This window comes from Elephantulus edwardii, unplaced genomic scaffold, assembly GCF_000299155.1.
Source record: "Elephantulus edwardii isolate Elephantulus edwardi_28Jun2011 unplaced genomic scaffold, EleEdw1.0 scaffold00133, whole genome shotgun sequence".
In the NCBI taxonomy this organism is placed as follows: domain Eukaryota; kingdom Metazoa; phylum Chordata; class Mammalia; order Macroscelidea; family Macroscelididae; genus Elephantulus; species Elephantulus edwardii.
Window position 1 is genome coordinate 4,939,900 of NW_006399883.1, and position 12,622 is coordinate 4,952,521.

The 12,622-nt window shown below is 48.1% G+C and overlaps 1 protein-coding gene and 1 pseudogene across 1 annotated transcript in view; one reads left to right on the forward strand and one right to left on the reverse strand.

The window, feature by feature from the left end:
* The window catches only part of IBA57 (IBA57, iron-sulfur cluster assembly homolog (S. cerevisiae)), a 26,501-nt gene extending 14,360 nt beyond the window's left edge, over positions 1–12,141 (forward strand). Inside the window, exons 3-5 of the mRNA XM_006894038.1 lie at positions 10,805–11,137; positions 11,576–11,959; positions 12,077–12,141. Coding sequence (XP_006894100.1) covers positions 10,805–11,137; positions 11,576–11,959; positions 12,077–12,141 — 782 coding nt within the window. The remainder of the gene's footprint in view (positions 1–10,804; positions 11,138–11,575; positions 11,960–12,076) is intronic.
* Positions 5,474–7,902, reverse strand: LOC102877171 (annotated as a pseudogene).
* Positions 12,142–12,622: the final 481 nt, after the last annotated feature.

Here is a 12,622-nt window from a genome sequence, read left to right on the forward strand (position 1 = left end):
ACATAGGGTTGCTATGAGTCGCAGGCGACTCGACGGCATATAACAACAACAATATTTTATCTGGCAAAATTATCCACATGAGTCATTTGTCAGAGTCAGGAGATGTCTCTGTCACAACTGGGAGGTACCATTGACATGTACTGGGAAGGGACCAGGGCTGCTCAGCATTCTGCAGTGCACAGAGCAACCTCCCTCAACAACGACTCTCTAACCTCAACAATGAAAACTTTGACAGGTTGAGAAAGCCTGCCCTAGCTACAGGTGTGCCCACATCTTAGCTCCCACCAGGTCCATGCACTCCAGGACGCTTACTGCTAAGGTGTGTTGTGTTGTGGAGGAAAAAGGACATTGGGGCATGGCAGGACAGTGCTGGGCTGTGGAACACTCTGGACTTTGGCTCTCTGTATGTAAAATGTGTGATTCCATCAGCCCAGCAGTGGTGGAGCTCTTGCCATGTTCTGACCCAGGAGCACGATGTCCTCACTGAATAGCTGCAGATGGGACACTGGGCAGATTAAGGTGGGGAGCTGAGGTCATAGTCCAGCTTTCTCAGGTCACAAAAGGGCTGTGGGATAGTGGGTGTGGGCTTGGAAACTTCCTTGAATCTCAGAATTTGGCGTCACAGATCTTGCTCAAGAAAGCTCTGGTGGCCTAGTCTGTAGGGAGTTGCATTGCTAACCTAAAGGCCCTGCCTCCCTGGTGGTTTTACTAGCATTTCCACACAAGAAAGATGAGCATTCTCCTCTCTGTGCAACTTACAGCCTCAGAAACCCTCAGAAACCCCTAGAAAAGTTAGCTATGAGGCAGTTCCAAATCTATAGCAATGAGAGAGAGAGAGGCCTAACTCACCTGGAGCCTCATGAGAATGGTTATTCTGAGAGGGACCCCCAAGGGAAGTGTGGACTCAGTGCTGTGAGCGGAAAGCCTCTAGTCAGGTGCAGAAGAATTCAGGGCAGCCAGTTCCCTCTGGCTACCTCCTACTTGACGCTAGTGCTTAGTGAGTTTCCTCGCTGCCTTGGGGCCCAGAGCAGGCCCCTCAGAGCCTCAACTTGTAGACTTGGTGTCCTGGTCCCCACTTCACTGTGCAGTGTCTGGGCTGCTACCTGAACTCCCTCATTTATCTTCATGGTCTTCCCCATTTAACTGTGATGTCCCCACTCATCTCCTTAGGTGTGTCATGCCCATTTCATCCATTCTGCCCAGCCCCATCCCTTGGACATTTGTGCAGTCTATTTTCTGATCCCTTGTCCCTAATCATCTGCATACTACCCGAGGCTTGTATATCCAGAGTTTACTGCATCTGTCTCTTAATGCTTTCTATTCTCAGAATGTACTCATCTCTGTAATGTGTGCGTTCTCCTTTGGCACTTCTCCCACTTAAACACTTCGCATTCTGTTCAGTTAGGCTCTAACTCCTCCTTTGACACCAGGCATCTGGATTGAGTAGCTACCACTGCCCAGTATTGCTGTTCTCACTCCTCCCTCAATGTGGCAGAACCAAAGCTCAATCTACTGAGTGCTCTCCAGAGGTCCCTGTGGCCACCTGATGGGTCAGACCTACCTTGATGAAACCTCTGCTAAGGTTACCAGGCTTTTTTCCACTCCATTAGTTCTTTGAGATCCACCGAAGTTTGCTGTATTTTACTGCATGGGTATCTATAGTTTGCTAAAATATTCATCCTTTGAAGGACGTTTGGGTTATTTTCAGTTTTGGGACTATTCTGAATAAAGCTTCATCTAGATTTTGTGAGAACATAAACCTTCATTTCTCTGGAATAAATGCCCAAGGGTACAATTACTGGGTAGGTGATGTTTAATTTTTTAAACTGCCAAACTATTTTCCAGAGTGTCAAACGTGTCAAAGTACATTCTCAACAATAATGCACGAGTGGTCCAGTTTCTCTGTATCCTCATCAGCACTGGCACTATCACATTTTTACTTTAGCATTTCTGCTCTAGCTGACTGCTGGTTGCCATTTCAGCCATGAACTGTCTCCTCCCATTGCTATTTAGACCCCTGGGGCAGCTGTCATAGTCTGGCATTCCTGGGTTCTTGAGCCAATCTCAGTATGCACTGGTGTTGGCTTATAGGGTCAGGGACAGCTTGCCTATGACCTCCCTATCCAGTTCCAGCTGTGGGACTGATACGGTGGGTGGCTCAACGTCCACTCAGCTGGTGCAAGAGCAGTGGCTGCAGGGATAGCTCCTTGTGTTTTTAATTAACATTTATTTTTCTAGTAACAAATTGAAGTCCCTAAGAAGCACTGGTGGCAAGAAGTTGTGCTGCAATGCTAAAGGCATAAAGTTTTGAGGCCACCAGCTGCTCCATGGGAGAAGGATGCGCAGTCTCTTGTCGTACAATTAAACTACCTCTGAAAACCCACTGGAGAGTTGGCTATGGGTTGTTTCTGACTCAATAGTACACCACTACCACCACAACAGATGGTCTAGGTGGCTAATGAGCTTGGTTACTAACTGAAATGTTGGAGGTTCAAATTCACCCAGAAGAACTTCTCAAGAAAGGCTTGGTGATCTACTTCTAAAAACCAGTCATTGAAAATCTCTGGCAAACAGCTCTACTCTGACACACATGGGGACTATGTGAGTTGAAGTCAGCTTGGTGGCCTCTCTTATTTTAATGATGATCTTTCATGAACATTTTTTCATGTGCTTGAGGCAGCTCTTTTTCTTTTAGTATTTTCTTCTTACATTTTGGATCGCTATTTCTGAATGACATATTCCTATTCCTAATCTGTCCCATGTTTGATATTATGACTCGTGAAATGTAAAGAGACAGCTACCTACCTGCCTGATTCCAGCTTCCTGTTACCCATTCTTTCAACACAATCTACATGTTTTCAAATTGAGTGCTGTTTGGATATAGCATTCAAGGTTGAAACTATTTTTTCCTCAGAGTTTTGAGTGTATTGCTCCATTATCTTCCAGCACATTTTCTTGCTGGTAAGAAATGTTGCCATTTTGATGTTCTTAGAATCATTCAGTTGGCTTTTCCTTGCATACTGGAGTTTTAGGACTGTAAGCTTTAGCATGGCTCTCTTAAGAATTCACTATCGTGAACACTTACCTAACTCTTTGATTTGGGAAATTTATACCCTTTAATTCTAGGGCATTTTCTTAGAATATTTTTTCCTATTTTGACCTCAGTGGTTTTTTTTTTTTCTGTTCTCTCTGGAGCTCTTGTTAGGAAAATCCTTAACATCTTGTGTAGGGTCTTATTTTTTTTTTTAAAGTTTATTTTTGTTGTTATAGAGAAAAATGCATAGCAGAACATAGTTTAACAATTTCTCCATGTAAATGTGGTGACATGAAATACAGTCTTAACTTCTGCATTATTTTCACCCTCCTTTTCTAAATTGTTCCTCCTCCATTACCATTACCTCCATTACCAAACTTACTACCCCTAAACTTTCTTTTCTGACCTTTTGATTGTGTTGTCAATCTTATCCCAAGTAGATAGATACTAAAAAGACCACCTTGTTTAGTACAGACACTCTTTACTAAGTTTAATGGTTAAATATACCATTCCAAAGACAGGTGACCCAGCGGAGTTGTGGAAATTATTGAACAGTATCATTAATATCACATGCAAGCAAGATTCTGCTGAAAATTATCCAAAAACGTTTGGAACAATATGTCAGCAGAGAACTGCCAGATGTGCAGGCTGGATTCAGAAGAGGTCGTGGTACTAGGGATGTTATATAGCTAATATTAGATGGATCTTGGCAGAAAGCAGAGAATACCAGAAGAATGTCTATCTGTGCTTCATTGACTATGCAAAGGCTTTTGACTGGATCACAACAAGCTGTGCCTGACTCTGATAAGAATGGGAATCCCAGAACATTTGATTGTGCTAATGCAAAACCTATATTTGGACCAAGAGTCAGTCATCAGAACAGAGCAAGGAGACACTACATGGTTCAAAATCAAGAAGGAGATCCGTCAGGGATGTATTCTGTCTCCATACCTTTTCAGTCTGTATGCAGAACAAATCATCTGAGACGCTGGGCTGTATGAGGAGGAATGTGACATCAGGATTGGTGGAAGAGTCATCAACAACCTGCGTTATGCAAATGACACAACCCTGCTCACTGAAACTCAGGAGGACCTGAAGTGCTTGCTGCAGAAGATCAAGGTCTGCAGCTTCCTATATGGATTGAAGTTCAACATCAAGAAAACAAAGATTCTAACCACTGGGCCAATTGGCAGCATCAGTATGGATGGTGGTGAAGAGATTGAGATAGTTAACAGTTTTAGTTTACTTGGCTCCACAATCAACACTCTTGGTAACAGTAGTCAGGAAATCAAGAGACAAATTGCATTGGGAAAGTCAGCTGTGAGGGACCCCTCAAGAGCACTGAAGAGCAATGACATCAGGCTGGAGACTAAGGTGCGCCTGATCCGGGCTATAGTCTTTACAATTACGTGCTATGCATCAGAGAGTTGGACAGTGAATAGGGATGATAGAAAGAGAATTGATGCCTTTGAGCTGTGGTGCTGTAGAAGAGTATTGAATATACCATGGACTGCTAGGAGAACAAACAGGTTTGCCCTGGAGAAGGTGAATCCGGAATGCTCCTTGGAGTCAAGGATTCTGAAGCTTCGTCTGACATACTCTGGGCATGTTGCAAGGAGGAACTGGTCCTTGGAGAGGGACATCATGTTTGGCAGAGCGGAGGGGCGGCGAAGGAGAGGAAGACCTTCGATGAGATGCATCGATTCTGTGACTGGAGTGGTGGGAATAAGTGCGTTTGGGATGGCTAGGTTAGCACAGGATAGAACGGCATTTAGAGCTCTTCTACATAGAGTCGCTATGAGTCTCAAGCGACTCAATGTCACATAACAACAACAACATACTCTGGACTACCAGAAGAAGGAACATGTCTCTCACAAGAAATACAGCCAGAATACTCTTTACAAGCAAGGGCGGTGAGACCTCATCTAGTGTACTTTGAAAATGTTGTCAGGAGGTAAAGGGCATCATGCTTAATAAAGCAGAGAGTCAGGGAAAAGCAAAAGACCCTTAAGGGGATGGGTTGGCACGGTGGCTGCAACATTGGGGTCAGTGTTGTGATTGTGAGGATGGCGCAGGACTGGTGTTTGTTCTGTTGTCTGTGGGTTACGAGGAGTCTGAACCAACTTAACAGCATCTAACATTAACATTGGTTTAGAGAAGACTTCAGGGGATATTTGTAGTTTAAGGATTAAGGATAATCTCAGGATAATAGTTTTGGGGGATCATTTAGCCTTAGTGGCTCCATAAAGGATTCCATGGGAATTTGTACTGCTTTTCACCTTTTTAATCAAGAGTCTTTTGTATGTAGACTTTCTCATTCAAATATTCAGTACTGGTAGCCATTAACTACCCAGTTCTTTTTTTTTTTCAAAGTCAGTTCCCTTTATTAAATGTTTTACACAGACCAGAAATACAAAATAAAGTAGAAATAGGCCCCCATTAGGAGATCCAGGCCAGTCCTTGCATACCCTCTGCCACAGCAATTTCAGACCAGACCAAGAAGCTGCAGATCTGTGAAGATGGGGCAGCAGGACAAGTGGCTGGGTCCTGCTCTGTCCTTCCTCCCCAAGCTCTCTCCAAATGATGAGAAGCCATCTTATGAAGCTGCAGAAAAGCTGCCTCCTTGTCTGCTGCAGGGAAGGGCACACCACAGCACCAGGGAACCTGGACAGATGGCCTTTCCCATGAGGAGAAGCTGGTACCAAAACAAGGGTGGGCGAGGGGGGAGTGACTGGGCAAAAGGAGGGAGACTCCTCTTCTCTACTCATCCGAACCTGATGCAGTCTTCCGAGCTGGGAAGAGTACTGGCCAGTTCCTCCTCTTCCTAGTCCTTGCTCCGCCACCTCTTCTTTTTGCCTGTTTTCTCCTGATGAGCTCTCATCGCTGGACAAAAACTCTTTGCTCTTGAAGCTCTTGCTGAGCTGCCTCGATGAGGACTTGGACGATGAACTCCTAGAAGGTGTTGATTTCTTTTCCACTTTTACCTTTTCTTTCTTCTTTTTTGACTTGTCCCTCTTCGAGGACTCCCCCTGGACCCATTTGCGTTCCTTCATGGCTTTCTTGTACTCCGTCCTGGCATTCTCAGCCTTGCGGTCCTACTCCTCTTTCTTCTCCTTGGACATCCCCTTCCAAATCTCGCTCGCCTTCTTGGAGAGATTGGTGATGCTGATGCTGGGATGGTCTGACTTGATCTTCTCCTGGCTGGCATTGAGCTACAGCATGTAGGCAGACATGGGCCTCTTGGGGGCATTGGGGTCTTTGCGCTTCTTTGCCTCCACAGGCGTCTTCCGGCTCTTGCGCTCTTTGGCCATCTTGGCCTTCTTGAGCTGCTTCCGCTTCTCATCCCAGTCACTGTCACCCTCGTTGCTGGAGGAGCTGGCAGAAGCATTGCTGTCAAACTCTTCAGCCACATCTTCCTCCTCTTCACCGGGGTTGAATGACTCATCGGTTTCCTCTCCGAAATCGTCTCTGCTGTCATTGGCATTCTCCTCTCAGATCTTGCCTCCTTCCTTCATCCACTCCAGGTAGACATCGTGCTGGTCGTCATCCGAGTCAGCGTATTAGTCGTAGCTTCAGTACATGCCCTCTTTCAAGCCTCGGATCTTAATGTTGAGCTTCTTTGCATTGACAAAAAACAGCTTCCCATATTCCTCCCTCTCGATGCTGCTGAAGATATACTGAGTGCCCTGCTTGGTCTCAATCTCAAAGTCAAAGGAACATGTGGTGGTGGTGCCACGGGCAAAGTTGACGAAGGAGATCTCGTCGAAGCGGATGTGCATGGGGGCTTGTGCACGTAGATGAAGCCCCTCTCCAGAGGATACAGCAGCCCCGAGCTGGCCTTGTAGGAACAGGTGATGCACTGGGCCCCCGAGTGCCCTTGGAAGTTGCCTGGAACTGTGATCTTGCGGTTCACCAGGGCTTTCATGACTCGGCTGACCATCTCGTAGAGGGATCCAGACATGTTCTTGGTAAGCCACCCCTCAAAGCACTTCTCCACTTCTTCCTCATTCATGTTGAGAGTCAAGGAGATGTCCTCGTCCTTGGAGAAGAGCAGGATCAGGAAGTGGTAGCGCGTCTGGCCCTGCTTGATGGGAGGATCCAGGGAGATCACAAAGAGCATCTTTCGCTGGTCCTTGTGGGACAGCAGGAAGAGACGGAGGACTGTCTTATAGGAAATCTTACAGTCAAAGGTCTTGCCGTGCAGATGAAGGAAGGTGGGGTAGATCCGAATTTTGTAGTGGCTACGCGAGTGAGACACTGCAGCTCCTGGAAGATGCAGATGGTGTCTCCAGGGCCTGGATCACATCGGCCTTGGATAGCACGTTCTGTGCAAAGGTTTCCACGGGGTCCACGCCGTCCTTCTGAGTGGGAGGCATGTAGAAGCACACCTCCATGAGGGAGACCTCTGCGTCATTGTTCTGGTGGAACTACAGGGTCACCTCGTTCTTGCCCGTGGTGCACAGGGACACGTTGCTGAGGGGTATCTCAAAGGCCGGCTGATCGCCAATGTCAAAGGAAAGCAGCTGCCCGCCAGACTTCATCATTCCCCAGTTCCAGCCCTTCACACAGAGGTCCTTCTCCATTAGTTCAAGGCGATAGTGAGTTTTAAAGAAATCGGACAGTTTCTCAAACTCTGACTCTCAAAAGCCATCGTACTTGTAGACATGGCCCTTCTTGGTGAACAGTTTAAGTCCGTGGCCCAGGGCAACCCGGCGCCAGATGCCTTCGGTCAGCTCCCCTTTGCTGTCCACTTTGCCCATCTTGCTGTTCTTGAAGTTGATGACCTGGCCGCTTAACCTCGTTCGACCATCATTCATGGAACCTTTCGCCTCCTGATAGACATCGTTGAACTCCAGCGTCTCTGCCATGCCGACCTGGTCCCTGGTGGCCAGGCCTGGAGCCCTGGCGTGCACAAGGGGAACGGGAAAACAAGGAGCTGGGCCCTTAACTCCTCCGCAGTTGTGCAGATGCTCGGGAGGCTAAGAACCTCACGCTGCAGCCTCATGGGTGTGGGGGTGGTGGGTGCGCTGGGGGAGACACGGGGGCGGGTATGGGGGAAAACGCAGGGGAAGCTTTTTCCCGCGTGCGCGGCCCCGCGGCCCCTACCCAGTTCTGGTCTCAAGACAAAGTTGGCCTTGGCATTCAGGGAGGCAGTTAGCTACACATTGGGTTATTTAAGGGCATTATAATTTCTTTCTTACTTTGTCTTTATCTGTCAGACATTCTGAATTGCATTGAACTAGTTTTTAAGTTTATACTTTAGCTTTTGTGTTTTTAATTTCCAAAGGCTTTGCTATTTTCTGATTTATCATCTTTAAAAAAAATTGCTTTCTATATACATATACTAAAGGCATAGCTCTTACTTTATCCTCTGTCATTTTCTCAGATGTGCTTCTTGGCTGAGATGCTGAAAATTGATGGAAAGGCTTTGTATAGCAGGCCACTACAAATGGGGTTTGCACTATAGGGGAATCCTGTAGAGGTTGGAAGCAGGAAATCACCCTGGTACTCCAGCCTTTTTTCTAGCTTCTCTGGAAAAGAATTTAAAAGATAGGCAGTCTACTCTTTGCAACCTCAGAAACCCCATGGCAGGTCACCAGCAGTTGGAATCTGCTCACTAGTTACAGGTTGGATTGGGTTTGGTACAGGCTGGGAGGTACTTGTGGATGGGTTGTGGGAGGCTGGAGTGTAGGGTGCACCTGGTGAGGCACTATTTTCTCATACACCTTCTGACAGTCTTACCCCCATTTTGTGTCTTCATATACCTGATGTGCTGATACTTAGTTATAGCTACACTCTGGGACCTATATATTTTTTTAAATTATACTGATTTATTTGCAAAGTTCATATACATTGTTTTTCACACCGGATCTTTCCCATTTGCTTTACCCACCTCTTCCACCACCCATCAAATTGTACAACCTTATGATTAACCACTCTTGCCTCCGCCCATCCTCACCCCTCACTGTCCCTCTTCCCCTCTGGGATCCTCGTAACACGTTCTACATTATGGTTATAATGGTACAACAATAATTATACAATATTTGTCCTTATGAGACTGAGTGAGTTTACTTAGCATAATGCTCTCAAGTCCCTCCCAAGTTAGGTAGTAATTTACAAAATCATTGCTCCTGAGTGCTGTGTAGTATTCCATCGTGTGTATATTCCATAATTTTACAGTCCATTCAATGTGGTCAGGCATTTGGGCTGTTTACATGCTCTTATGAACATTGGTGTACAAGTCTCCATTTGTGCCTCAGTTCTCATTCTCATGGGTATATTCCAAGCAGTGGAATAGCTGGGTCATATGGAATTTCTATGCGCAGCTTTTTTAAGGAAACGTCAGACTGCCTTCCATAGTGGTTGTACCATTTTACAATCCTACCAGCAGTGTATAAGAGTTCCTCTCTCTTCACATCCTCTCCAACATTTATTACTTGCTGTCCTGTTAAACTTTGCCATTGCTACTGGAGTGAGATGCTACCTCATTGTGGTTTTGATATGTGTCTGTCTAATTGACAGTGATTTTGAGCATTTCTTCATGTGTCTGTTGGCATCAAAATATCTTCCTTTATGAACAGTCTTTTCAAGTCTTGTGCCCATTTTGTAATTGTGTTATCAGTCTTTTTTTCTGCGGAGGCCCTGTAGGGTTCTGTAAATGTTGGATATGAGACCCTTGTCTGAAATGGTATTGCCAAATGTTTTCCCCCAGTCAGTAAGTTTTCTTTTCACTCTGTTGGGAAAAGTTTTTGATGCACACAGGGATTTAATTTTCAGAACATGGGACCTATTTTTGTCATCATTGGATTCACTGCCCTTTAGTCTCTCAGATGTTCCCCACATGCATCCAGTCCATGCTCTGAAATGGCATGGTTCAACCTTTTCCTGTGTTCACTTGGTCTGTAATTGGCCCACTGACTATCCAGCTGCCCAAAAGAGAAGCCTGGGAGCTACCAGTCCATGGTGACAAACTGCTGTCACCCCCAGTGATATGGCCACCTGGAATGCAGATTGGGCTCAACCAGAAGAGCCCACAGTCAGGTTTTTGTTTTGCCTTGCAGAGAGAAGGGTAGTGATGTGACCCCCTAACTGCTTGTTCATCCCCTGGCCACCAAGACCAGCTAGCTGTGCCACAGAAGAGCCCAGTCTGCTGCGTCCTTCACCGCTGACAGAGCTGGCCTCCTCACTCTATCCCATCCCCATCCTCACCCCTGCCAGAGTCGTCTTCCTGAGTGAGGCCCAGGCTGGGCCTGCTGCAGCAGGATGGAGATCCTGTTCCCCAATATGGACTACCTCTCTGCCTCCTCTCAGCACAGGGAGCACCAGTAACCTCACTCCCTACCTGTGCTGCCATCTGGCTAGAGGGCATGGCTCCTCCTTCCAGTTGGCTGCTGGTTGCCATCTCAGCCCTGGGCTGTCTCCTCCGATTGCTTTCAGACTCCTGGGGCAGTTGTCATTGCCTGTCATATCTGGATTCTTGGTGTTGGCCTACGGTGTCAGGGTCAGCTTGCCCATGACCCCATCCATTTCCAGCCTTGGGATTGGTGTGGTGGCTCAGCATGCTCTTAGCTGGTATAAGAGCAGGGAAGAGAAGTCTGTGGTCCTGAGGGAGAGCCTCTGTGTGCTTCATGCAGGCAGCCCCCTTGGAGGGTCCTGGCACCATGCTGGCACACACATGCTGGGAGGTCTGGTGGTGTTAAATGTGGGGTGACCAGTACCCTGTTCTTTTTTTGCATGGTATCTCCCCCAGACTCCCTGAGGAGGGTGCAGATGCAGCGGTGACAGGCTTCTTCCTTGAGTGTGACATCTCTGTCGTGGGCACATTGCGGAAGCACCTTATGCTCTACCGGATCCGGCGGAAGGTGGAGGTGGAGCCCTGCCCGGAGCTGGACGTGTGGGCCATACTGCCTAGCACTCCCGAGGCCCAGGGGTCCCAGACCCTGCAGGAGAAGGCAGAGGGAGCCACGATCCTTGTCGCTGATCCCAGGACAGCTTGCATGGGCTGGCGGCTCCTTACTCCAAGGGAGAACTCTGCCCTGCACCTAGTGCCTGGCAGCTGCCATGGAGACCTCAGGGATTATCACAAGCACCGGTACCGGCAAGGTAATTCACTCACTGGGCAGCAGGGAAGCCAGGCCACCAGCATGGGGAGGGTTTGGAAAATAGGCTGGCAGTGGTCTGGAGAGCAAAAAGGTGCACACAGGATGTGGCTTGTGATGTGACAGCATCAGAGGTGCTTCACTGGTATGTCCCTTCCCAGCTGTACGTGGAGGCCCCTCAGGGGGTGCAGAATGATGAGTCCTTTGGAAGAGCCCAACATGTCTAGGCGGAGAAGAATCAGGAACTGACTGGGGAGGGCATGTGATGCATGGGGTCATGCAGGTGTCATGTGCGCTGGTGCAGGAAGGGCTGGCTCACTGGGAGGGGGCACCAGAGAAGGCCGGCCCTTTCACTGGCTTGGCTGTCCTGGCAGCTTGCTGGAAGCTTTCTGAGTCACTGCCACCTCAGCTCTGACTGAATTCCTCTTTCCCATCTCAACAGGCATTCCAGAGGGAATACGAGACCTCCCCCCGGGAGTGGCTCTGCCTTTGGAATCCAACCTGGCCTTCATGAACGGAGTCAGCTTCACCAAGGGCTGCTACATCGGCCAGGAGCTGACTGCCCGCACCCACCACATGGGTGTCATTCGCAAGCGCCTCTTCCCTGTGCAGTTAAGTGGCTCACTCCCAGCAGCTACCATAGAACCGGGTACCTCCATCCTCACTGAGTCAGGAAAGGCAGCCGGGAAGTTCAGGGCCAGTGAGGGCAACGTGGGACTGGCCCTGCTGCAGACTGAGAAAATTAAGGGTCCTCTTCACATCAAAACTTCTGAAAATGGTCATGTGGCCTTAACTGCTTCAGTGCCAGACTGGTGGCCTAAAGCCAGTAAGTAACTGTGGATGACTTTCTCTCACGTTGCCTGGGCTGAGCTACCTGTGGTACCGGCCTGTGGAGCTCCTCCACTTGTTTGCTGTGTCCTTTGCTGCTCAACTGGTGTTCCAGGGCCTCACTGTCTCTACATCGTGGCCTTGCTGATGGAATCTTGGGATAAGGGTGCAGCCAGCTAGCCAGAATATTTTAAAAGGGACTCCTGTGAGCACCCCCTCCTTGGGAAGTTCCTGCGTGTGGCCACCTCATGGGGTTACAGGCTTGGAGGCCTTGGCTAGGGAGTATGGCCCTTTTCTCCTCTGGCTCAGGAGAAGTAGTAGGACGCCTTGTGGTCAGAAAGTGAGGCTGTTGTGCTGATCTGAGCCCTTGCAGACCCAGGACAAAGTTGCAGAGAGATCAAAAGGCCCTGTGCCTAACAAGCCCAGGAACTTCATGCTTGGAGCTGGCACCAAGGAAGTAGCCTCTGCATCTCCAGCACCCACTTCTGACCTACTCAGAAACTAGCCGTGGATTGGAGCAGGCTCTGGAATGCTGAGACCATGGGCCATGTCTGTGGTTGGTAATTTCCAGGGTGAGAGATTTTGGTAGTTGCTTGGCCATGCTTTTCTCTAGAGCAGATCTCAAGAGTGCGTGTCCAAACGTTGGGTCTCTTGAGGTAGT